Raw genomic sequence first — 25,758 nt, forward strand, 5'->3', positions numbered from 1 at the left:
TATCCCAGGAGGCGGTGCGGGCGGACTCCTCCAGTATCCCAGGAGGCGGTGCGGGCGAACTCCCCCAGTATCCCAGGAGGCGGTGCGGGCGGACTCTTCCAGTATCCCAGGAGGCAGTGCGGCCCGGCCCACAGTGAGCTCGGTGTGAAGATGGCGGCCGGCGACGCTGTGAAGTCGGAGCCACACCGGCCGGGAACCTTCAAACAGCCCAACAAGCAGCACAAAACCGGCCGGCACCGCAGCAAGGGCGGCCTGGACCGGGACAGCAGAGGTATTGTTGGAAAACATTCTCCAAGATAGGAAGTGAATGGTGTTATTAGCGACAGGCAGCATGGCTTCGTACCCGGGCCGTCATGTGAGGAGGTGACAACAATGATTAACGGGGGAAGGGCTGTGGCTTGTGTCTACATGGACTTTAGTGAAGCATTTGACAAGGTCCCTCATGGCAGGCTGGTGCAAAGATTAGATCACACGGGGTCAGGGGTGAACTAGCTGGATGGTCAGAAGTGGCTCTGGCCTGGCCATAGAAGGCCGAGGGAAGCAGTGGACGGGTGTTTTCCCAATGGAGGTCTGTAACTAGTGGTGTTCCGCAGGGACCAGTACTGGGACCTCTGCTCTTTGTAATATATATAAATGACTTGGAAGGAAACGTAGCGGGTCTGATTAGCAAGTTTGCGGATGATACTGAGATTGCGAGAGTTGCGGATAGTGATGAAGATTGTCAGAATACAACAGGATATAGATAGGCTGCAAAATTGGGCAGAGAAATGGCAGGTAGAATTTAACCCGGACAAATGCGAGCTGATGCATTTTAATAATTTTTATTGTCAAGAGTAGGCTTACATTAACACTGCAATGAAGTTACTGGGGAAATCCCCTAGTTGCCACATTCCGGCGCTTGTTCGGGTACACTGAGGGAGAATTCAGAATGTCCAATTCACCCAACAGCACGTCTTTCGGGACTTGTGGGAGGAAACCGGAGCACCCGGAGGAAACCCACGCAGACACGGGCAGAACGTGAAGACTCCGCACGACAGTGACCTAGCAGGGAATCGAACCCGTAACCCTGGCGCTGTAAAGCCACAGTGCTAACCACTGTGTTGCCTTGCTGCCAAGCCCATTTGCTACCATTTTGGTTGATCCAATTCAGATGAGAGCTATAAAATAAATGGCAGAACCATCAACAGCACAGAGACACAAAGAGATCTGGGCGTGCAGGTCCACAGAGCCTTAAAAGTGGCAGCACTGGTGGAAATGGTGGTAAAGAAAGCATATGGCATGCCTGTCTTCATAAGATGGTGTATCAAGTGTAAAAGCTTGAAAATTATGTTACAGTTATATAGAATGTTGGTTAGGCCACATTTGGAATACTGTGTCTAATTCTCGTCACCGCACTACCAGAGTTCAGGAAAGGTTTACCAGGATGTTGCCTCATATGGAGGGGATTAGCTATGAGGAGAGATTGAATAAACTGGGATTATTCTCCCTAGAGAGGCGGAGGCTGAGGGGCGACCTGATAAAAGTTTATAAAATGACATGGGGTATAGATAGGGTGAACAGTTGGAGGGTTTTTCCCAGAGTGGAAATGACTGTTACAAGGGGGTTCAAGGTGAAGGAGGGAGTTTTTTTACAGAGGCACGTGGTGGCCTGGAATGCACTGCCAAGTGAGGTGGTTGAGGCAGGTACATTAGCAACATTTAAGACTTGTCTGGATGACATCATCAGACGTTTGGTCAAGATCGGACATGTGATTGGTACAGGCTTGGATGGCTGAACGGCCTGTTCCTGTGCTTTATTGTTCTTTGTACTGTTCTGCAGGCTATTGGGGGGGGGGGGGGGGGGAGAGGCGGTACCCTCTCTGGGGGGGGGGGGGGGGGGGGGGGGTAGAGAAAGTGCCGTCGCTTGGAGGAGAAAAAGGTGCCTTCGCTGGTGGGGGGGGGGGGGGGGCTGGGAAGAAGGTGCCTTTTCTGTGGGGGGTGGGGAGAAGCTGCCTTGGGCGGGGGGGGGAACAGGTGTCCCTGCTCGGGAGTGGAGACGGTGCCCTCGCTGGGGGAGGGAGTCTGTTATCAGCAGGTCATTGACCTCTTTTGTTCGCAGGCAGAGTGAATGTGAAAACGATCAGTAAGAAGCTGAGGAAAGACCTGAGGAAACATGACCGACGACACAAAGCAAATCAGATACGACAGCAGAAGAGAGACGCGGTGAGTTACGTCTGGCCCGAAAAAATATACCCTTGCCCAAACCAGTGCCTCGTCCACCCAGCCCATCACATCGTTCTCGGCCATCCTTGCCCACCGCACCCAGATTTTGCAGTTGAAGTCTGTTTACGGTGTTTACGTTCTGGCCATGCTGCAGTGAATTTTTGATGGTTGTTTCCCCTGCAGGTGCTGACAGAGAAGAGGATTCTGGGCAGTAAGGATGGCCCCCCACATCTGGTGGGTGTAATCGTGCTGCACAGTGGTACAAGTGCCCGAGACTCTCTGAGGCTGATTCAAAGCATACAGAACTCGAGTGTGTATAACCAAGGTGAAGATGGTGACCGATTCGGGTTAGTTTGCCCCGCATTCAAGCAGAGGTTCTACTTCACCAGAGTAAGTCCAGGTGAGTGGCTGGAGTTTTTGAGAAATTGTTGGAAGCAGTGAACTTGTTTGTTTGTGTGACATGTTACAGTTTGTGAGTGGTTGACCTATAATTATTCCACTAAAGAGTTCAGCGAGTGTCATTTTGGGGTTGGTTGTTCCATTTCCAGAAGAGATTTTGGAGTGAGAACAAACTGCCAGTTTTTAGAGGAATTAACTCTAGCCGGTATCAGATCACTGAATGGTCGCGCTCTATAGTTCAGGGGCAGTGTTTTGGTGATTAAACAAATTTATCCAAGTAGTTCAGGCCAAAATCAGTATTGATTGTGGAGCATTTGTGTGCCACAGTAGGAACCTGGCTCGGCTGTGCTTGCCAGCAATCGAGGCGTTTGCAGCTCTGGGCCAATGCTGCATTTTTCATCTCCTGGAAGCGGGACTGGGACAGCAGCAGCAGCCTTCTCCTTCTCCTTCTCCTTCTTCTCCTCCTCCATCTCCATCTCCAGGAAGCGGGACTGGGACAGCAGCAGCAGCCTTTTCCTTCTCCTTCTCCATCTCCTGGAAGCGGGACTGGGACAGCAGCAGCAGCCTTTTCCTTCTCCTTCTTCTCCTCCTCCATCTCCATCTCCTGGAAGCGGGACTGGGACAGCAGCAGCAGCCTTCTCCTTCTTCTCCTTCTCCATCTCCATCTCCTGGAAGCGGGACTGGGACAGCAGCAGCAGCTTTCTCCTTCTTCTCCTTCTCCTTCTCCATCTCCAGGAAGCGGGACTGGGACAGCAGCAGCAGCCTTCTCCTTCTTCTCCTTCTCCATCTCCTTCTCCATCTCCATCTCCTGGAAGCGGGACTGGGACAGCAGCAGCAGCCTTCCCCTTCTTCTCCTTCTCCATCTCCTTCTCCTTCTCCATCTCCTGGAAGCGGGACTGGGACAGCAGCAGCAGCCTTTTCCTTCTCCTTCTTCTCCTCCTCCATCTCCATCTCCTGGAAGCGGGACTGGGACAGCAGCAGCAGCCTTCTCCTTCTTCTCCTTCTCCATCTCCATGAAGCGGGACTGGGACAGCAGCAGCAGCTTTCTCCTTCTTCTCCTTCTTCTTCTCCATCTCCAGGAAGCGGGACTGGGACAGCAGCAGCAGCCTTCTCCTTCTTCTCCTTCTCCATCTCCTTCTCCATCTCCATCTCCTGGAAGCGGGACTGGGACAGCAGCAGCAGCCTTCTCCTTCTTCTCCTTCTCCATCTCCTTCTCCTTCTCCATCTCCTGGAAGCGGGACTGGGACAGCAGCAGCAGCCTTTTCCTTCTCCTCCTTCTCCATCTCCATCTCCTGGAAGCGGGACTGGGACAGCAGCAGCAGCCTTCTCCTTCCCAGAGCATCTGCCAAAGTTCACATGTGACTGTTAAACCAACACAGATCATCAGCCCACTCTTCACCTCGCGTTACTCACTTCATCTGAAGCCACCAACTGGATGCCCTGGGCCTCCTGCATATGACGACGTGCTCAATCCACCTACCCTGCACATCTTTGGGTTGTGGGGGTTAAACCCACGCAGACACAAGGAGAATGTGCAAACTCCACACAGACAGTGACCCAGAGCCGGGATTTAACCTGGGACCTCGGCGCCGTGAGGCAGCAGGGCTAACCCACTGCGCCACCATGCTGCCCGTCTGGGATCCAATCTCGGGGTGGATACGTTAGGCTTGAAGGGGGTTCAGCACAGAGTCGCCAAGTCTGAAAGGGTTAAATTATGAGGACAGGCTGCAGAATCTAGGCTTGTATTTATGTTTAGAAGGTTAATGAGGGATCAAAGTGTGGTCATTAAAATCTGGGGTCTGATGATGTTGCGATTCCCCTGGGGAATAGTCAGTTATAGAAAAGAGATTTGTTTCTCAGCCCAGTCAACAAATTAAAGGAATTGTGTGTTTAAGCAGGATATGTGTACCGGGGGGGGGGGGGGGTGGGTGTGTCTGGGTATGTGAGGGAGAGGTGAGCGGGAGAGGTGTGTAAAATCTCTAACCGTCTATTTCTATTCTCACTAGCATGTGGCATTGGTAATAATCCGGAGATTACCTTTGAGGTCTCTTCATATCTTATCTAGTTCCCAAAATTTGTTTTCTGTGGCTGTTCACTCTGCTGTCTGAGAATGTCCGTTTTCTTAACCTGACTGATAACCTTGTGCCACATTTATTTATTAACCTGACTGATAAATCCACATCACGCTTGTACATTACACTGCACTTAAAGCATAAAGTCATGAATCCCTCCCTCAAGCTCTCGCCCCCCCAGAACCTGCGCACAAAACCTTAAAATCAGAGGTGATCACCTTCACACAAAGGGTGGTCGAAATCTGGAACACACTCCAAAGAAAGCTGGGAATCGATTGGAACTTTGAAGCGTGGTGTTTTGTTGGATTTGGGATTTTGAGCTAAGCTCAAATAAAGATGTTTAAGATAGAGATCAGCCATGATAAAAGTCAGTGGCAGAATTGCCTCCTGCCGTCCCTACATTCACATTTTGTTTTATTGCTTTTTGTAGGTGATATCCATGCAGCTCTCGACCTCGCTAAAGTAGCGGACACGCTGATGTTTGTGCTGGATCCATATGAAGGATGGGACAGTTATGGCGACTTCTGTCTCTCCTGTCTGTTTGCACAGGGCCTCCCTAGCCATGGTACGTGGATTGGCTGCTGCAGTCAGGGGTTTGCTGATGGGATTTGGTGTATTTGTTACCGAATTAGCGATCTGGAAAATGAGTTTAGATTCTAATTAATTTTTTTTCAAACCAAATTTGATCACAAAAGGCGATTGGATTCTCATTACAAACACAACTGGGTCACCAATTTCCGTAAGGGAAAGAAACTGACATCAATCCCCGGTCTGGGCCTATATGTGACTCCAGTCTCACACCAACATCGTTGATTGTTAACTACCCTCTGAAGTGACCCAGTGATATGCAGCCACCACCCTCTCAGGGCAACTAGAGTTGGGCAATAAAGATCTGCTGGTCTTGCCAAAGTTTCTCAAATCCTGAGAATAAATTTTGAAAAGTGAATCAAATATTAATTTTAATAGAACTGAATTGAAAATTATTGTGTAATTGAGCATCTGGAAAATGAATGTTACGGCCTTCTTCGGTGCAGCTTGTTGGGGTTCTAATGCAAGGAAATGGGGGTGGGATGGGATTGAGATCCATCAAAAGGAGATGGGGTTGTTGGGTATAATGGCCAGTTCCTGTTGCTAATATTTATGTCTCACCCTGCTGTTGCTGCTTAGTATGGGGGTGAGGGCATGTCATCCGAAAGTGAAATGTGCTACTTTTCTAATTGACTCTCACCTCACAGTGTTTGTGGTCCAGGGAATTAATGAACTTCCTGTCAAGAAGCGAACAGATGCCAAGAAGAACGTGAGAAAGATGTTGGAGAAACGCTTTCTTGATGCCAAACCCTTTCACCTGGACAGTGAGCAGGAGGCTGTACTGGTCATCAGACACATTGCCCTGCAGAAGCAGCGGCACATTGCCTTTCGAGATCGCCGATCCTACTTACTGGCTGAACAGGTGGCCTTTGAGGCCAGTGATGAAAGTGGACTGGTGGGAACACTGAAGGTGTCTGGATATGTCCGGGGGCACGGGCTGAATGTGAATAGGCTAATTCACATTGTAGGGCATGGAGATTTCCAGATGCGGCAAATTGATGGCCCACCTGACCCCATGCCCCTGAATCCCAAGCCGACAAAGAAAAGAGAGGACGTGGAAATGAAAGTGAGTAAAAAGACAGTTAACGGAAGTACTTCCACTCTTAGAATCATAAAATCTTGTATCATAGGAGACCATTCAACTTATTGGATGGGATCTCCCGGTGCTGCCGACTATATGAGAACTTTCGTGGTTTCTGAATTTAACTGAAGTACCTCATTCCTGGGACAATTAAAATATAATAAATATTTAATATCAATACTGATCCATCTCGGGACTAGGTATCTTTTTTAACTCTTTCACGGGATGTGGACGCTGCAGTCTGGGCCTGCATTTATTGCCCATCCCTAGTTTCCCTTGAACTGAGTGTCTGGCTGGAACATTTTGGAGGGCATTTAAGAGTTACTGTGGATCTGGAGTCACGTGTAGGACAGACCAGATACGGGACATTAGTGAACAAGATGGGTTTTGAGACAGCCAACAATGGTTTCATGGTCATCATTTGACCTTTGAATTCGAGATTATTTTGGATTCAAATTTTGTCATCTGCCATTGTGAGATTTGAACCCCGAATATGACTCTGGATACTAGTCCAGTGACAACGCCACTATGCCACCACCTCTCCCTGTAATGAGTCTGGTTCTGATGCTGGTGGGTGGTTGGATTGGCATGTTTTTGTGTTGTATGTTCTTTACATGTTTCTATTATAAATTGCCATATCTACATAAAATTCGCCTGTTGTGATGAATACAGAAATTGTTATAAACTATATTTCATATTTGTGCCAGTAATGATATTAAAAACTCTGGTTTAAAATACGTACAGGCAGTACATACAAGAGTCGTAAAAGGTGAGGTGATGATTGATTCCAACCATTTACTTGGTTACAGATAAAAGGCTAATGGAATTGTTTGTGATTGCTGGAGGTTCCCTGGAGTATGGATAATTTGAGGGATTGTATTTAGTCCTAACTAAGCAGGTAATGGAGTTTAATGGGATAAAGGTGATGCAATCGATGGGAGGAGCCAGGTCTGTCTGTAGTTTTGCAGCCTGTTATTGGATTTTAAGTTGAACAGCAGTTTTTCCAAATACTGTTGGGTTGAGCAGAAGTGTACTAGAACTGCTCTTGAAAGGAACTCTCTCCAAAGGTCTGCACAGAGCTGAGCAAGTAAAGTGGGATTTGAACTGTATTGGGTGACTTAATTGCAGTTATTAGCAGGTGTGGATATTAAGTTCAAGTTTTTCCTTTTCCTTTTATTTACAAACTGTTTAAATGTTAATTGTAAAGCTATTTCTGTGATGTTAATGTGGTTAATTCTGTATTTAAATTTAAAGTTTGTTTTAACATAAAAGATATGTTGGTCAAACTCATCACTCTCGGGCTGAAGTATCCTTTCCTCACAGTTTCACAAATTGGAAAATTGTTTGGGCTTCTCGTCCAGTATATTGTTCAGATTTGTCGTCATATTTTTAAATATGTACAGATTTACAGGCAAAGATTGAAATTGCTTTTGGTTATAGTTCTGGGATTTCCTATTCCTGGAAGGAGGGTCTCGTAAGGAACTTTGTGCCTCTCAGGAAAAATGTCAATAATATAGGACCATTGGGATGAGCTCGAAGCCCTTAATCTTACAGCTATTGATTAGAATCCTCTTCCTTTGATAGACCCCTGGTACCGAGATGGAGGAGGACCTGAAGATTCTGATGAAAGCAGATCCCAGGAAGCAGGAATCACTAGAGACGGAGGTGGTTCCAGATCCGATGGAGGGGGAGCAGACCTGGCCAACTGACGAGGAACTGCAAGAGGCTGAGGGTGGGTGCTCGCACACTGAATCCTAAAATAAAGATGGGCTTGGATTTATTGAACGTCTTCATGTGAGGTTCAAGGTGACTCCTGGTCCCGCGACAGGAAATGAAGAGCAACATCATTTCCTGGCATCTCAAGGATGGATAATAATTGTCTGACTTGACAGCAACACCCATAGATCCCAAGTATTCATATTTTTTTTTAAAAAAAGGCTTGTAACTTTCTGCATTCTTACATTCTAATTCTGGTGAAAACTTTATCAATCTGTTTACAAACCTGTTTGCCAGCCTAAACGTGATGCTGTGTGCTTTTTCTTTGTGTTTATTTTGCAATCGGTGGGGAGGGCTTTTGCTGATGGGCCTTGTCAATCTCCCAGCATTGAGGTGCAACCTTTTTCCAAATCCTTTTTCTGGCAGTGTTCCAAAGTAAAACCAATCCAAAGTGCTTCACAGCTGCAAAGTAATGAGGATGGGATGGGCGCAGTGGTGGGTGGTGAGGTGAAGGGGTTTAGGGCGAGAGCTGTGTCAAGCAAGCCAGAGGCTTGACCCCAGGGAATGAAGGGACTGCTTTAGAGGCTCAACCCAGCATCCCCAAGACTGATAGAATTGTGTGTAGTGTTCAGTCACTAAATCAATCATCCTGTTGCTCGGCTAACTTGGTGTGGAGTTAATGAAAATGAAAATCACTTATTGTCACGAGTAGGCTTCAATGAAGTTACTGTGAAAAGCCCCTAGTCGCCACATTCCGGCGCCTGTTCGGGGAGGCTGGTACGGGAATCGAACCGTGCTGCTGGCCTGCTTGAAAAGCCAGCGATTTAGTCCAGTGAGCTAAACCAGCTCACTGTTCAAACAATACAACAGAGCTTTATCGAAACTGTTAAGCCATCATTCTGATTAACCACATCAGATTATTTTAATAGAAGTTTGTCAAAGTATTCAATCAATGGGACTGAGTTTTATTTTCAAAGTATTGTGCTTTCCTCTATGTCTGTCATTGAGGTTCTCTGCTTTGTCTCCTTCCTCATTCACTCCCTCCGCTAAGAGAGCAGACAGATCACCGTTTGTAGAGCCGGACCTCTACTTGTCTCAGTCATTGTCCTCTCCTGGTTCCTTGGTAACACGGCTCTGCCCATCTCACCCTTTTAGATGCAATGAAGGAAAGCAGGAAGATTGTTCGGAGGGTTCCGAAAGGTACATCTGATTACCAGGCCGCCTGGATCGTGGACGATGAGGGAGCGATAGATGATGAGGAAGGAAGTGATGAAGATATGGAGGAGGATGAGCTGATGGGAGAGACGGTGTCACATGTGAGTAACTGTGAATATTTCAGTCCTGCAGTCGCTACTATATATCTGTCTCCATAGAGCACAGAGTTCCAAAGAACGAAATCATGGTCATTGCCTGGCACTTGTGTGGCGCAAACAGTACTTGTCAGCCCAAGCCTGGATATTGTCCAGGTCTTGCTGCATTTGGACATGAACCACTTCATTATCTGAGGAGTCAGGAATAGTGCTGCACATTGTACAGTCATCAGCGAACATCCCCACTTCTGACCTTATGATGGAAGGGAGGTTGTTGATGAAGCAGCTGAAGATGGTTGGGCCGAGGACACTACCCTGAAGAAACCCCCTGCAGTGATGTCCTGGAGCTGAGATGATTGACCTCCAACCACCACAGCCATTTTCCTTTGTGCCGGGTATGACTCCAGCCAGCGGAGAGTTTTCCCCCTGATTCCCACTGACTCCAGTTTAGCATGGGCTTTTTGACACCATACCCCGTCAAATGCCGCCTTGATATCCAGGGCAGTCACACTCACTTCACCTCTGGCATTCGGCTATTTTGTCCATGTTTAAACCAAGGGATATTTCGAGCCTTCTCCAGTTAGTTGTTTAATTATCCACCACCATTCTTGGCTTGATGTGACAGGACTGCACAGGTTAGATCTGAGCCATTGGTTGCGGAATTGTTTAGCTCTGCCTATTACTTGTTGCTTAGCTGTTTGGCATGCAAGTAGTCCTGTGTTGTAGCTGCACCAGATTGACACCTCATTTTTAGGTATGACTAGCGTTGTCCCTCACCCAGCCTCCTGCACTCTTTAGTGAACCGATTTGATCCCCTTGCTTGGTAGTAATGGTAGAGTGGAGGATATGCCGGGCTGTGAGGATACAGATTGTGTTTGAGTACAATTCCTTTACAGAGGTCAGTGAGCTGAAAACTGATGCTAGATAATTCACTTTTCCAGTGAGTTTGACTTTGCACAGGGAAATAGGCCTGCTAGGAAGACTCAGGCTTGTAGTTGATGGTACCGAGTTTCCAGTAGAAGCAGTGGAGATGGCGCCTGGTGTTCAACCTGGGCAGAGCTCCATGTCTGTGAGGCTACTGATTTCAAAAAGACAGTATTACTGGTTCCACAAGCCAGAGGCCCATATCACATGACTCTACCTCCACACTGATGTGTATCCCCTTGCCTGAGTCCCAGGATGCTCAAGTCTGGGAAACACCTTGTCCTGATCCAGTGAAGATATTTCAACATCCGTTATGAAGGTTTTCTGCATTGCTTTGGCTCGAAGACTTAGAGGCTGTTGGATGTAAAACTTGGCCTCCGGGCTGCTGGCTGGAAACTGGCTTGACTGCTTCTGAGGCTGCGAGGTATCAACTGGCCTGCCTTGCTTCTGGGGTCCTGGCAATTATACTTTTGTTCCACTTTTATTCTGCCTCCTGTGAAATTCATTGACTTTAGACATTAGTGTACGTATACCTCATTGATTTCCCAATCACCCAGGTAAACTGTTTCTACCAAGAAGCCATTCACATCTGATTCTCTCTAAATGCCCTCTAATCTCGTTATTGGGGGAGACACATCTCACCTGGCCTATTAAAAAAACTGGCTATTGCTGTTGCTAGGCAGATTTTGGCCTGTTGCTGGGCAGGTCATATCCTATTAAGTCCTATTAAATTTGTGTTATGGGCAAATCCATGACATTTTGATTGGGCAGGCATGGATTCAGCCATTTTAGGTCTTTGTCCATTTTGAAACTTTTAAGGATAGCAATGAGCACATTTCTATACATTGTGCAAAATAAAGTTATGCAGAATGAGGCTTTAGTCCCTCATAAGTACATGAGGCAACACTGCAGTATTGAAGGGGTGCAGCAATGTCGGAGCTGCTCCTCAAGCTGTCTGTGAAAGGTCTATGACTCACACAGTGAGCTGGTATCCTGGCCAGACCCCACCAGATGCTGGTTAGCTGCTCATTCATCTCATTGCTGTTAGTGGGATGTTGCAGTAGCTGACTGTAGTTCAAAATACCTCATTGCAATATGTCTGAGAGGTGCTGGTGTTAAATAAATACAGGCACACCTGGACGTGACCTGGAGCTCTCTGATGTTCCCACTGGTTATATAAGTGGAGAAGGGCCCCCCCCCCCCAGCAGCTGATGTGTTTTGATATTAACCTATAGGACAGCGATGAAAGTGACGCTGAGGAAGAGAGTGGCGAGGAATGTGAAACCATGACTGTCTCCGAAAGCATTCGCGATGATAATTATGATGAAAAGATTGACGAAGAGGAGGAGAGGCTGATGTTGGAAAAGTATAAGCAGGAACGGATGGATGAAATGTTCCCGGATGAGGTGGACACTCCGAAAGACGTGGCTGCTCGAGTTCGGTACGTGGGTTGTTGGCTGATGTTTCTCTCAGTGGGGTGATTGGTATTCAGTGATGCTGAGTACAGGACACTGATGGTTGACTGATCATTCCATCCTTTTACAAACAGTCAGGTTTCACGTGTCAATGATATAAGTTAACATTCAGGCAATAAGTAAGATTCCCAATTGCCTCAGCGAACACTGAACCACTTGCATCAGGAAGGCACAACTCCATTTCCTTGTTGATGCTGTGTTAGGCAATCTTCATCCCTCCATCGTTGGACACTACCGCCAGTCTCTCTCTACAGCCTGCTGCTGGTTTTGTCTCCTGCATGTGTATCTGTTCACTTGCATGAGCAGAAGGTGAGAGTTGGGCCTAATTGGAGTATAGTGTTCAATTCTGGTCACCACACTACCAGAAGGAGTGGAGGCTTTAGAGAGGGTGCAGAAAAGATTTACCAGGACGTTGCCTGGTATGGAGGGCATTAGCTATGAGGAGCGGTTAAATAAAATTGGTTTGTTTTCACGGGAAACGAAGGCGATTGAGGGGTGACCTGATAGAGGTCTACAAAATTATGAGGGGCATAGACAGAATGGATAGTCAGAGGCTTTTCCCCAGGGTAGAGGCGTCAATTACTAGGGGGCATAGGTTTAAGGTGCGAGGGGCAAGGTTTAGAGGAGATGTACGAGGCAAGTTTTTTTACACAGAGGTTAGTGGGTGCCTGGAACTCGCTGCCGGAGGAGGTGGTGGAAGCAGGGACGATAGTGACATTTAAGGGGCATCTTGACAAATACATGAATAGGATGGGAATAGAGGGATACAGACCCAGGAAGTGTAGAAGATTTTAGTTTAGATGGGCAGCATGGTCAGCACAGGCTTGGAGGGCCGAAGGGCCTGTTCCTGTGCTGTACCTTTCTTCTTTGTAATTCATCTGTATGGCACACTGCAGTTCAGCAGCCAATCAGTGTATATTCTCTTGGTTCACAAATAAAGATTGGTCACTGGGAGGTTACTGAGATGAGGGACAGGAAGAGATAGGCTCAGTGTCAGCACCGAAGACAGAAATTGGAGGGGGGAAACCAGTGAGATTAAGTATGGAAAACACTGTCAACAATTAACATCCCCCTTTGATGGAAGTAAGCTTGTATTAACACTGCAACGAAGTTATTGTGAAATGCCCCTAGTCGCCACTTTCCGGCACCTGTTCGGGTACACAGAGGGAGAATTCAGAATGTCCAAATCACCTAACAGCACGTCTTTCGGGACTTGTGGGAGGAAACCGGAGCACCCGGAGGAAACCCACGCAGACATGGGGAGAACGTGCAGACTCCGCACAGACTGTGACCCAAACCGGGAATCGAATCCGTGTCCTTGGTGCTGTGAAGCAGCAGTGCTAACCACTGTGCTACCCTGCCTCCCGTAGCAGAGGGGGTGGGGGGGGGGGGGGGGTGGACTGTCTCCAGTAGCAGCAACATCAGGAGACAGACAGAACACATTTTTGAAATTGACAAAAGAACCAGCGATGATATAAAAAGCTTTTGTGATTTTCCTGAAAGGGTGGTGGACGTAGATGAAACAGTAACTTTCAACAGGAAATTGAATAAATATTTGAAAGAAAACAAATTGTCAGGACATTGGGAAAGAGTGGAGGAGTGGGATTAATTGGATACTTTTTCAAAGAGCCAGAGCAGACACATCGGCTAAATGACCTGTGGTGTATAATTCCGGGATTGTGTTTGGGATGTGGGGTGATTCAAGAAAAGCCCAACAATATGGTCAGCTCCTCCTGAAACAATCATTGATTATTCTGGACATGCTTTATTGTCCTGCACAGGTTTCAAAAGTACAGGGGCCTGAAGAGTTTCCGGACATCACCCTGGGATCCCAAAGAGAACCTCCCACGGGATTACGCCAGAATATTCCAGTTTCAGAACTTTGCCAGGACAAAGAAAAGAATCCTCAATGAGACTGAAGAGGAGGAGGAAGGCGCAATGGTAATTTGGAGAGTGAGCGTGTAGTGTACTTCCGTGTACCATACCTGCCAGGTCAGTGTGTGGGTTTCAGACACAGGTGGGCAGAGGCAGGGCTGGAGGCTGGCAGTGTGGGTTTCGGGTGGGGCTGGAGGCTGGCAGTGTGGGTTTCGGGTGGGGCTGAAGGCTGGCAGTGTGGGTTTCGGGCAGAGGCAGGGCTGAAGGCTGGCAGTGTGGGTTTCGGGCAGAGGCAGGGCTGAAGGCTGGCAGTGTGGGTTTTGGGTGGGGCTGGAGGCTGGCAGTGTGGGTTTCGGGCAGAGGCAGGGCTGAAGGCTGGCAGTGTGGGTTTCGGGTGGGGCTGGAGGCTGGCAGTGTGGGTTCAGACGCAGGTGGGCAGAGGCAGGGCTGAAGGCTGGCAGTGTGGGTTTCTGGCAGAGGCAGGGCTGGAGGCTGGCAGTGGGTTTCAGACGCAGGTGAGCAGAGGCAGGGCTGAAGGCTGGCAGTGTTACAGAGGTGAAGTAGGTGTTTTTGATGACGGGGAGGATTTGAACTCAGATACTCTGCTGCAGTCGGGTAAGATGCTGACTGCAGAGAGCCTGGATCAGCCTCCTGCAGTGGCCAGGCTGCAGCTGCTTAACTTCAACATGTGACTGTGCATCTGCTGTTTTCTTGATTTAGTATTGCTTAGGATCTATTAGAATTTTCTATATTTTCTTTTTTTAAATTTTAGAGTACCCAATTCATTTTTTCCAATTAAGGGGCAATTTAGCGTGGCCAATCCACCTAGCTTGCACATTTTTGGGTTGTGGGGCGAAACCCACGCAAACACGGGGAGAATGTGCAAACTCCACACGGACAGTGACCCAGAGCCGGGATCGAACCTGGGACCTCAGCGCCGTGAGGCTGCAGTGCAAACCCACTGCACCACCTTGCTGCCCTAGAATTTTCTATATTTAATACAATAGTGCTAAATGCAACTGGGGAAGGTGTTGGAGTTACTGAATCACGTGTACAAAGGAGCTGGGTTATCCCATGGGTGAGCAACCAGCGACGTACAGTTCCACCATCCTCACCTTGTGCGAGTGAGACAGTGAGTGCTAACATTCCGTTTTCACACCTAACTGTCCTGTGCACCTCTACATATGTTCCTTGACTGCCGATCACCTGCATGAAACCTGGCTGCTTCTTGTCCACTGCAGCACCAGCTGAGATGTTAGATTGGTGCTAGAACCTAGGGTTATCTCAGTCGATTTGAACAGTCACAGCGGCCAGAGAGAGTTGGATACTGAATTGTAATTGTTCAGTTCCAGTTAATGTGTGCTTGTGCTGTAAATTCTGCTTACCATATTGATAGCCTTCCTTAAAGCTGACCTGTCGTGTTTTTTTTCATGTGCACAGCCTGGCTGGTACGTCACAGTCCATATCTGCAATGTGCCCAATTCTGTGATGGAGAGCTTCAAATCTGAGGTCCCTCTAGTCCTCTTCACTCTACTGCCACATGAACAGAAGGTAGGTTGGGTGTAACAGATGGGTGGGAAACTGGTCGGGGGAGGGGGGTGGGAGGGAATGATGTGAGGAGGGGGAGTGAGGGAGTCTTGGTCGCAGTATATGTCAGTGTTATACAGTGACAGACCCGTCCCCACCAGTACTGTACCCCAGTGTTAGACAGTGACAGACCCATCTCCACCAGTACTGTACCTCAGTGTTATACAGTGACAGACCCGTCCCCATCAGTACTGTACCCCAGTGTTAGACAGTGACAGACCCATCTCCACCAGTACTGTACCCGTGTTATACAGTGACAGACCCATCCCCACCAGTACTGTACCTCAGTGTTATACGGTGACAGACCCGTCCCCACCAGTACTGTACCCCAGTGTTATACAGTGACAGACCCGTCCCCACCAGTACTGTACCCCAGTGTTATCCAGTGGCAGACCCGTCCCCACCAGTACTGTACCCCAGTATTACACAGTGACAGACCCGTCCCCACCAGTACTGTATCCCAGTGTTATACAGTGACAGACCCATCCCCACCAGTACAGTACCCCAGTGTTATACAGTGACAGACCCGTCCCCACCAGTACTGTATCCCAGTGTTATACAGTGACCGACCCGTCCCCACCAGTACTGTACCCGTGTTATACAGTGACAGACCCATCCCCACCAGTACTGTACCTCAGTGTTATACAGTGACAGACCCGTCCCCACCAGTACTGTACCCCAGTGTTATACAGTGACAGACCAGTCCCCACCAGTACTGTATCCCAGTATTACACAGTGACAGACCCGTCCCCACCAGTACTGTATCCCAGTGTTATACAGTGACAGACCCATCCCCACCAGTACTGTATCCCAGTGTTATACAGTGACCGACCCGTCCCCACCAGTACTGTACCCCAGTGACAGACCCGTCCCCACCAGTACTGTACCCCAGTGTTATACAGTCACAGACCCGTCCCCACCAGTACTGTATCCCAGTGTTATGCAGTGACAGACCCGTCCCCACCAGTACTGTATCCCAGTGTTATACAGTGACCGACCCGTCCCAACCAGTACTGTACCCCAGTGACAGACCCGTCCCCAGCAGTACTGTACCCCAGTGTTACACAGTGACAGACCCGTCCCCAGTAGTACTGTACCCCAGTGTTACACAGTCAGACCCATCCCCGCCAGTACTGTACCCCAGTGTTATACAGTGACAGACCCGTCCCCACCAGTACTGTACCCGTGTTATACAGCGACAGACCAGTCCCCACCAGTACTGTACCCGTGTTATACAGCGACAGACCAGTCCGCACCAGTGCTGTACCTCAGTGTTATACAGTGACAGACCCATCCCCACCAGTACTGTACCTCAGTGTTATACAGTGACAGACCCGTCCCCACCAGTACTGTACCCCAGTGTTATACAGTGACAGACCCGTCCCCACCAGTACTGTACCCCAGTGTTATCCAGTGGCAGACCCGTCCCCACCAGTACTGTACCCCAGTATTACACAGTGACAGACCCGTCCCCACCAGTACTGTATCCCCGTGTTATACAGTGACAGACCCATCCCCACCAGTACTGTATCCCAGTGTTATACAGTGACCGACCCGTCCCCACCAGTACTGTACCCCAGTGACAGACCCGTCCCCACCAGTACTGTACCCCAGTGTTATACAGTCACAGACCCGTCCCCACCAGTACTGTATCCCAGTGTTATGCAGTGACAGACCCGTCCCCACCAGTACTGTACCCCAGTGTTATACAGTGACAGACCCGTCCCCACCAGTACTGTATCCCAGTGTTATACAGTGACCGACCGGTCCCCACCAGTACTGTACCCCAGTGTTATCCAGTGGCAGACCCGTCCCCACCAGTACTGTACCCCAGTATTACACAGTGACAGACCCGTCCCCACCAGTACTGTATCCCAGTGTTATACAGTGACAGACCCGTCCCCAGCAGTACTGTACCCCAGTGTTATACAGTGACAGACCCGTCCCCAGTAGTACTGTACCCCAGTGTTACACAGTCAGACCCATCCCCGCCAGTACTGTACCCCAGTGTTATACAGTGACAGACCCGTCCCCAGCAGTACTGTACCCCAGTGTTACACAGTCAGACCCATCCCCGCCAGTACTGTACCCGTGTTATACAGCGACAGACCAGTCCCCACCAGTACTGTACCCGTGTTATACAGTGACATATCCGTCCCCACCAGTACTGTACCCCAGTGTTATACAGTGACATATCCGTCCCCACCAGTACTGTACCTCAGTGTTATACAGTGACAGACCCGTCCCCACCAGTACTGTACCCCAGTGTTATCCAGTGGCAGACCCGTCCCCACCAGTACTGTACCCCAGTATTACACAGTGACAGACCCGTCCCCACCAGTACTGTATCCCAGTGTTATACAGTGACCGACCCATCCCCACCAGTACTGTACCCCAGTGACAGACCCGTCCCCAGCAGTACTGTACCCCAGTGTTATACAGTGACAGACCCGTCCCCAGTAGTACTGTACCCCAGTGTTACACAGTCAGACCCATCCCCGCCAGTACTGTACCCCAGTGTTATACAGTGACAGACCCGTCCCCACCAGTACTGTACCCGTGTTATACAGCGACAGACCAGTCCCCACCAGTACTGTACCCCAGTGACAGACCCGTCCCCACCAGTACTGTATCCCAGTGTTATACAGTGACAGACCCGTCCCCACCAGTACTGTACCCCAGTGTTATACAGTGACAGACCTGACCCTCCGGCCTGGTGTTGCCATTCTCAAATTCCAGAGTTGCTTTGTCTGTTTAATGTATGTTTTGTTGAAATGAACGTTTGAAGAGGGCGCGAGATTAGCTCCACAACTGAGCTCTGTCCCTGAGGTTTTTCTTTTGTTCTCTTCCAGATGTCAGTGATACATTTCTTACTGAGGAGACACCCAAACAATACTGAGCCCATCAGGTCTAAGGAGGAGATGGTTTTCCATTGTGGCTGCAGAAGATTCCGGGCCCCTCCTCTGTATTCACAGCATACCGCAGGTGTGTGATCTGTGAGGCACCATTCTAGGGCTGGGTGTGGAATGGTCAGCTAGCAAAATCAGATTCTGTTTTCATCTGGTTTCCATTTCAGCACGAAACAGAGGCTGAGCTTTCAGTATAATACTGAGGGAGTGCTGCACTGTCAGAGGGTCAGTACTGAGGGATTGCCGCACTGTCAGAGGGTCAGTACTGAGGGAGTGCTGCACTGTCAGAGGGTCAGTACTGAGGGAGTGCCGCACTGTCAGAGGGTCAGTACTGAGACAACGCTTCACTGTCAGAGGGTCAGTACTGAGGCAGTGCCGCACTGTCAGAGGGTCAGTACTGAGGGAGTGCTGCACTGTCAGAGGGTCAGTACTGAGACAACGCTGCACTGTCAGAGGGTCAGTACTGAGGGAGTGCCGCACTGTCAGAGGGTCAGTACTGAGGGAATGCCGCACTGTCAGTTAAAAATTTGAGTTGAGGCTCCAACCATTTGGCTGGATGAAATGTTTGGGACATGTTGAAATATTCTCTGCAGTCTCTTGGCCAAATGTTTCCTGTAATCAGCAGCTAAGCTGATTGACTGGTCTTTTGCCACATTAGTGTTTGTCACATTAGTGTTTGTCATTCGTTAAATCATTCGCTGCAAAATGCTTTGGGGTTTCCTGGGGACATGAATTCCAGTGGAAATGTCGAGGTCTGTTGCTCCTTTCTATAACCCATTCTTTATCCTCCCACAGCTAACAAGTTCAAATATGAACGGTTTGTGCGATCCAACAACACTATTGTCGGCAGTGTGTATGGGCCAATTATCTTTCCTCCAGCCTCTGTCCTAATGTTCAAACAAAGAGCGAATGGTGCGTACAGCTGATTGTTGTTTCTGGGGGGGTTGTTTAGAGGTGGGCCTGCATGAGGAGGAGATCTCTGGGTGTACGATATGTTGCTGTAAATAACGGGGGCTATCTGTGAATGTGCTGATAACCTGATGTAGGTTGGGACAGATTGTGATGGACTAGCTGACTCGTACTCTGCATCATGCTCATGGGAAAAATGGGCGCTTTGAGCGAGCTGTGGATTGTATTGCGTGTTTTGTCGGGGGGGGTTGGGGGTATGGCTGGTGGTGGGTGTCGGCACTGGGTTTAAAGCTGCTCTTTATGGCGTCAGTCATTGATGTGTCCCTGTTTGTATTCTTGCCCCATGCTCCTTGCTGAATGGATCCCAGGTATGCATGACCTGATAGCGACAGGCTCTGTGCTAAAGGTCGACCCTGACCGAGTGATCGTGAAGAGAATTACCATTAGTGGCCATCCCTTCAAAATCATGACCAAAACCTCTGTGGTGCGATACATGTTCTTCAATCGAGGTAAGAACGTGATGGTGGTGGGAGCAGGGGGGGGGGGGGGGGGGGGGGGTCTGTGAGGAATGGGGTGGGATCAGTGGAATCCTATCTTTTGGAACGTGTAATACCGGGCAGGGCAGGGAATGTCCGAGTTGCTCTGGGCCTGAGGTGAGGATTGCTGGTCAGGTTTGACGTTCAGGCCCCAGGTGTGGCTCTCAGACGGACCCTGACGAGCGTCAGTAACTTGATGAAAAGGTGCTTCCTGTCAACTAAGGTTATTGGGAGAAAAAAGAGGCACATGATACAGGCCAGAATAATAATCGCAAAGAAATCAGGAAAGTGCCGGGGAGAGGTTGCAATATGGAAGGCTAAGAGGAAGCATGAGGAAAGGGTGGCAGACTGCGCTAAAACAAATAGCAAGATGTTCTTCAGGCATTAATAGTAAAAGGGAAGGATAGAGTGGAGCCCATAAGCAATATAAAATGTAAAGATCCTTATCTTTGGTCTGTTCCTTCACTTACTCATTGGTTTCTCAGCTGAGACCTGATTTGTTCAAATGGATGTCCGTTACTTAGAGGATGATTTATTAATCAAACGTTGGCTATTACTGAAGATTGATTGGTGTCCATCAAAGTTAGTTCAGCGTCACGGTGCGCTATCTCATGAAAATAGGTTTCTCACTCCACCGCTGCGTGTAGACCTTGCTGTAACTAATTAGTTGATACATTCTTATTGCTGAATACACTGAAATACAAGTCAATTCATTAGATGAAACATTCACTGGAACAGTGTCGAAATTTCCACAGTCAAGACATTGAAGTTCAATAGTTGATTCATTATCTGAAACAATGACTATTCTCACAGTCAAAGGCATTTTTTATAATTTCACTCTTTCGCCATGCATTCAATTTGCATCTAAGACCATGAATACATCAATGAATCGATAAATCAATAATCTATCAGATGGGAACAGTGTAGAGGGAGCTTTACTCTGTATCGAACCCCGTGCTGTACCTGTCCTGGGAGTGTTTGATGGGGACCATGTGGAGGGAGCTTTACTCTGTATCTAACCCCGTGCTGTACCTGTCCTGGGAGCGTTTGATGGGGACAGTGTAGAGGGAGCTTTACTCTGTATCTAACCCCGTGCTGTACCTGTCCTGGGAGTGTTTGATGGGGACAGTGTAGAGGGAGCTTTACTCTGAATCTAACCCCGTGCAGTACCTGTCCTATTAGCGTTTGATGGGGACCATGTGGAGGGAGCTTTACTCTGTATCTAACCCCGTGCTGTACCTGTCCTGGGAGCGTTTAATGGAGACAGTGGAGAGGGAGCTTTACTCTGTATCTAACCCCGTGCTGTACTTATCCTGGGAGTGTTTGATGGGGACAGTGTAGACGGAGCTTTACTCTGTATCTAACCCCGTGCTGTACCTGTCCTGGGAGTGTTTGATGGGAACAGTGTAGAGGGAGCTTTACTCTGTATCGAACCCCGTGCTGTACCTGTCCTGGGAGTGTTTGATGGGGACAGTGTAGAGGGAGCTTTACTCTGAATCTAACCCCGTGCAGTACCTGTCCTATTAGCGTTTGATGGGGACCATGTGGAGGGAGCTTTACTCTGTATCTAACCCCGTGCTGTACCTGTCCTGGGAGTGTTTAATGGAGACAGTGGAGAGGGAGCTTTACTCTGTATCTAACCCCGTGCTGTACCTGTCCTGGGAGTGTTTGATGGGGACCGTGTAGACGGAGCTTTACTCTGTATCTAACCCCGTGCTGTACCTGTCCTGGGAGTGTTTGATGGGAACAGTGTAGAGGGAGCTTTACTCTGTATCTAACCCCGTGCTGTACCTGTCCTGGGAGTGTTTGATGGGGACAGTGTAGAGGGAGCTTTACTCTGTATCTAACCCCGTGCTGTACCTGTCCTGGGAGTGTTTGATGGGGACAGTGTAGAGGGAGCTTTACTCTGTATCTAACCCTGTTCTGTACCTGTCCTGGGAGTGTTTGATGGGGACAGTGTAGAGGGAGCTTTACTCTGTATCTAACCCAGTACTGTACCTGTCCTGGGAGTGTTTGATGAGGACATTGTAGAGGGAGCTTTACTCTGTATCTAACCCTGTGCTGTTACCTCTTTGCTGTTACATTAATATTCACAGTGTCTGTCGATACTAATGAATATTTTTTTTTTACAGAGGATGTGCAATGGTTCAAACCAGTGGAATTACGAACCAAGTGGGGTCGAAGAGGTCACATCAAGGAATCTTTGGGTAATGAGATACTTTGGGAGATTTGGAGGGTTTTACAGTGTGTTTGTTCTCAGAGTGTTTTGTTATGATTAGCAGCCAATGGTGCACAACGGAGGACACAACCGTGCATTCCTTTGACACTTCCCAATCTCAGGATGGCCAAATCACATTCCAACCAGTGAAGTCACTTCGTAGAGTGAGCACTGTTGTAAAGTAGGAAACACAGATTTACACTCGCGTTCTGACAAACATAATGCCGGCCTGATGGTCTGTTTCGGTGCTTGAGGGATAGATGTTGCACCGAGACCTCCCCTGCATTCACCTGAGAGATTTACACTGCCACCCGAACGAAAGACCGTCTGACAGTGCGGCACTCCCTCAGTACTGACCCTCTGACAGTGCAGCTCTCCCTCAGTACTGACCCTCTGACAGTGCAGCACGCCCTCAGTACTGACCCTCTGACAGTGCGGCACTCCCTCAGTACTGACCCTCTGACAGTGCGGCACTCCCTCAGTACTGACCCTCTGACAGTGCAGCACTCCCTCAGTACTGACCCTCTGACAGTGCGACACTCCCTCAGTACTGACCCTCTGACAGTGCAGCACTCCCTCAGTACTGACCCTCTGACAGTGTGGCACTCCCTCAGTACTGACCCTCTGACAGTGCGGCACTCCCTCAGTACTGACCCTCTGACAGTGCGGCACTCCCTCAGTACTGACCCTCTGACAGTGCGGCACTCCCTCAGTACTGACCCTCTGACAGTGCAGCACTCCCTCAGTACTGACCCTCTGACAGTGCGGAGCTCCCTCAGTACTGACCCTCTGACAGTGCGGCACTCCCTCAGTACTGACCCTCTGACAGTGCAGCACTCCCTCAGTACTGACCCTCTGACAGTGCAGCGCTCCCTCAGTACTGACCCTCTGACAGTGCGGCACTCCCTCAGTACTGACCCTCTGACAGTGCGGCACTCCCTCAGTACTGACCCTCTGACAGTGCGGCACTCCCTCAGTACTGACCCTCTAACAGTGCGGCACTCCCTCAGTACTGACCCTCTGACAGTGCGGCACTCCCTCAGTACTGACCCTCTGACAGTGCGGCACTCCCTCAGTACTGACCCTCTGACAGTGCGGCTCTCCCTCAGTACTGACCCTCTGACAGTGCGGTGCTCCCTCAGTACTGACCCTCTGACAGTGCGGCACTCCCTCAGTACTGACCCTCTGACAGTGCGGCATTCCCTCAGTACTGACCCTCTGACAGTGCGGCACTCCCTCAGTACTGACCCTCTGACAGTGCAGCATTCCCTCAGTACTGACCCTCTGACAGTGCAGCACTCCCTCAGTACTGACCCTCTGACAGTGCAGCATTCCCTCAGTACTGACCCTCTGACAGTGCAGCACTCCCTCAGTACTGACCCTCTGACAGTGCAGCACTCCCTCAGTACTGACCCTCTGACAGTGTGGCACTCCCTCAGTACTGACCCTCTGACAGTGCGGCACTCCCTCAGTACTGACCCTCTGACAGTGCGGCACTCCCTCAGTACTGACCCTCTGACGGTGCGGCACTCCCTCAGTACTGACCCTCTGACTGTGCGGCACTCCCTCAGTACTGACCCTCTGACGGTGCGGCACTCCCTCAGTACTGACCCTCTGACAGTGCAGTGCTCCCTCAGTACTGACCCTCTGACGGTGCAGTGCTCCCTCAGTACTGACCCTCTGACAGTACAGCACTTCCTCAGTACTGACCCTCTGACAGTGCAGTGCTCCCTCAGTACTGACGCTCTCACAGTGCGGCACTCCCTCAGCACTGACCCTCTGACAGTGCAGCACTCCCTCAGTACTGACTCTCTGACAGTGCGGCACTCCCTCAGTACTGACCCTCCCACAGTACAGTGCTCCCTCAGTACTGACCCTCTGACAGTGCGGCGCTCCCTCAGTACTGACCCTCTGACAGTGCGGCGCTCCCTCAGTACTGACCCTCTGACAGTGCGGCACCCCCTCAGTACTGACCCTCTGACAGTGCGGCACTCCCTCAGTACTGACCCTCTGACAGTGCGGCGCTCCCTCAGTACTGACCCTCTGACAGTGCAGCGCTCCCTCAGTACTGACCCTCTGACAGTGCGGCGCTCCCTCAGTACTGACCCTCTGACAGTGCGGCACTCCCTCAGTACTGACCCTCTGACAATGCAGCACTCCCTCAGTACTGACCCTCTGACAGTGCGGCACTCCCTCAGTACTGACCCTCTGACAGTGCGGCACTCCCTCAGTACTGACCCTCTGACAGTGCGGCGCTCCCTCAGTACTGACCCTCTGACAGTGCGGCACTCCCTCAGTACTGACCCTCTGACAGTGCGGCGCTCCCTCAGTACTGACCCTCTGATAGTGCGGACACCCTCAGTACTGACCCTCTGACAGTGCAGCGCTCCCTCAGTACTGACCCTCTGACAGTGCAGCACTCCCTCAGTAGTGACCCTCTGACAGTGCGGCACTCCCTCAGTACTGACCCTCTGACAGTGCGGCACTCCCTCAGTACTGACCCTCTGACAGTGCGGCACTCCCTCAGTACTGACCCTCTGACAGTGCGGCACTCCCTCAGTACTGACCCTCTGACAGTGCGGCACTCCCTCAGTACTGACCCTCTGACAGTGCAGCACTCCCTCAGTACTGACCCTCTGACAGTGCGGTACTCCCTCAGTCCTGACCCTCTGACAGTGCGGCACACCCTCAGTACTGACCCTCTGACAGTGCAGAACTCCCTCAGTACTGACCCTCTGACAGTGCAGCACTCCCTCAGTACTGACCCTCTGACAGTGCGGCACTCCCTCAGTACTGACCCTCTGACAGTGCGGCACACCCTCAGTACTGACCCTCTGACAGTGCAGAACTCCCTCAGTACTGACCCTCTGACAGTGCAGCACTCCCTCAGTACTGACCCTCTGACAGTGCGGCACTCCCTCAGTACTGACCCTCTGACAGTGCGACACTCCCTCAGTACTGACCCTCTGACAGGGAGGTGTTCCCTCCCTGTGGCCCCGTGTGTGATATGTGGAGATGTAGCTGTGAGCTAACAGGCTTGTGTTTTTTGCAGGAACTCACGGACACATGAAATGTTTGTTTGACGGGCAGCTGAAATCCCAGGACACGGTGCTGATGAACTTGTACAAACGGGTTTTTCCAAAGTGGGCATTTGATCCCCATGTTCCAAATCCTGTGACGTGGGAGAAATCGGAATCGATCGACAATGTCCAGTTAACTGAGATGGACTAGAGTCTCTGAACAGATTTTAGAATGATTGCCCTCGATTTAAAAATACCAATTTTCCAATTAGTTGGATTATAAACTCTGGATTTTGTCCTGGTGTTTTGAGTTTGGAGTTTTATGTCCTGTTTGCTGGACATGGTATTTAAATTTGAAGAGGTGGTTTGAGTTTTGCTGCACTCGGAAGACCATCAGCGCCATCTGGTGGTGCATCACCATCAGCGCCATCTGGTGGTGCTTCACCTTGTCTAATACCAGGGACCTGGCTGCAAGAACTCTGTGACTTATTCTCCTATGAAAATCACCTCCCCTCCCCCTGGTCTCCAGGTTTAGGGACTGCTTTCTGCAGGAGATTTTGCTGTTGTGTTTCTCAGTTCACCAGTCCGGCACCAGCTGGCAGTCTCGGAGGGCACAAACATATGAATCAGGAGTAGATTATTTGTCCCTACCAATCTGCTCCGCCATTCAATAAGGTTGTGGCTGATCTGATTGGAACTTCAACTGCACATTGCTGCCGACCCCCTGATAACTCTTCGCCCCCTTGTTAATCAAGAATGTACCTATCTCTGCCTTAAAATCTTAATCTCTGCTCTCTCCACCTTTTCAGGAAGAGAATTCTGAAGACACTCCACCCTTTGAGAAAAAGATTCTCGTCTGTCTTAAATGGACGACCCTTATTTTTAAACATTGACTCCTAGTTTTAGATTGTCCCACAAGAGGAAACATCCTCTCCACA

General features: G+C 49.6%; 1 protein-coding gene across 1 annotated transcript; it reads left to right on the plus strand.

Annotated features, from left to right (window-relative positions):
- Window positions 1-25,123, plus strand: tsr1 (TSR1 ribosome maturation factor). Its single transcript, XM_038814763.1, has 15 exons — window positions 1-271; window positions 2,098-2,201; window positions 2,385-2,601; window positions 5,103-5,237; window positions 5,908-6,326; window positions 7,926-8,073; window positions 9,213-9,373; window positions 11,527-11,732; window positions 13,548-13,707; window positions 15,082-15,192; window positions 18,081-18,213; window positions 18,933-19,049; window positions 19,415-19,555; window positions 21,715-21,789; window positions 24,853-25,123. The coding sequence occupies exons 1-15, from the start codon at window positions 151-153 to the stop codon at window positions 25,029-25,031; spliced, it is 2,427 nt and encodes an 808-aa protein (XP_038670691.1). The 5' UTR covers window positions 1-150; the 3' UTR covers window positions 25,032-25,123.
- The last annotated feature ends 635 nt before the right edge of the window (window positions 25,124-25,758 follow it).

Source organism: Scyliorhinus canicula, chromosome 12 (genome assembly GCF_902713615.1).
Source record: "Scyliorhinus canicula chromosome 12, sScyCan1.1, whole genome shotgun sequence".
NCBI lineage: Eukaryota > Metazoa > Chordata > Chondrichthyes > Carcharhiniformes > Scyliorhinidae > Scyliorhinus > Scyliorhinus canicula.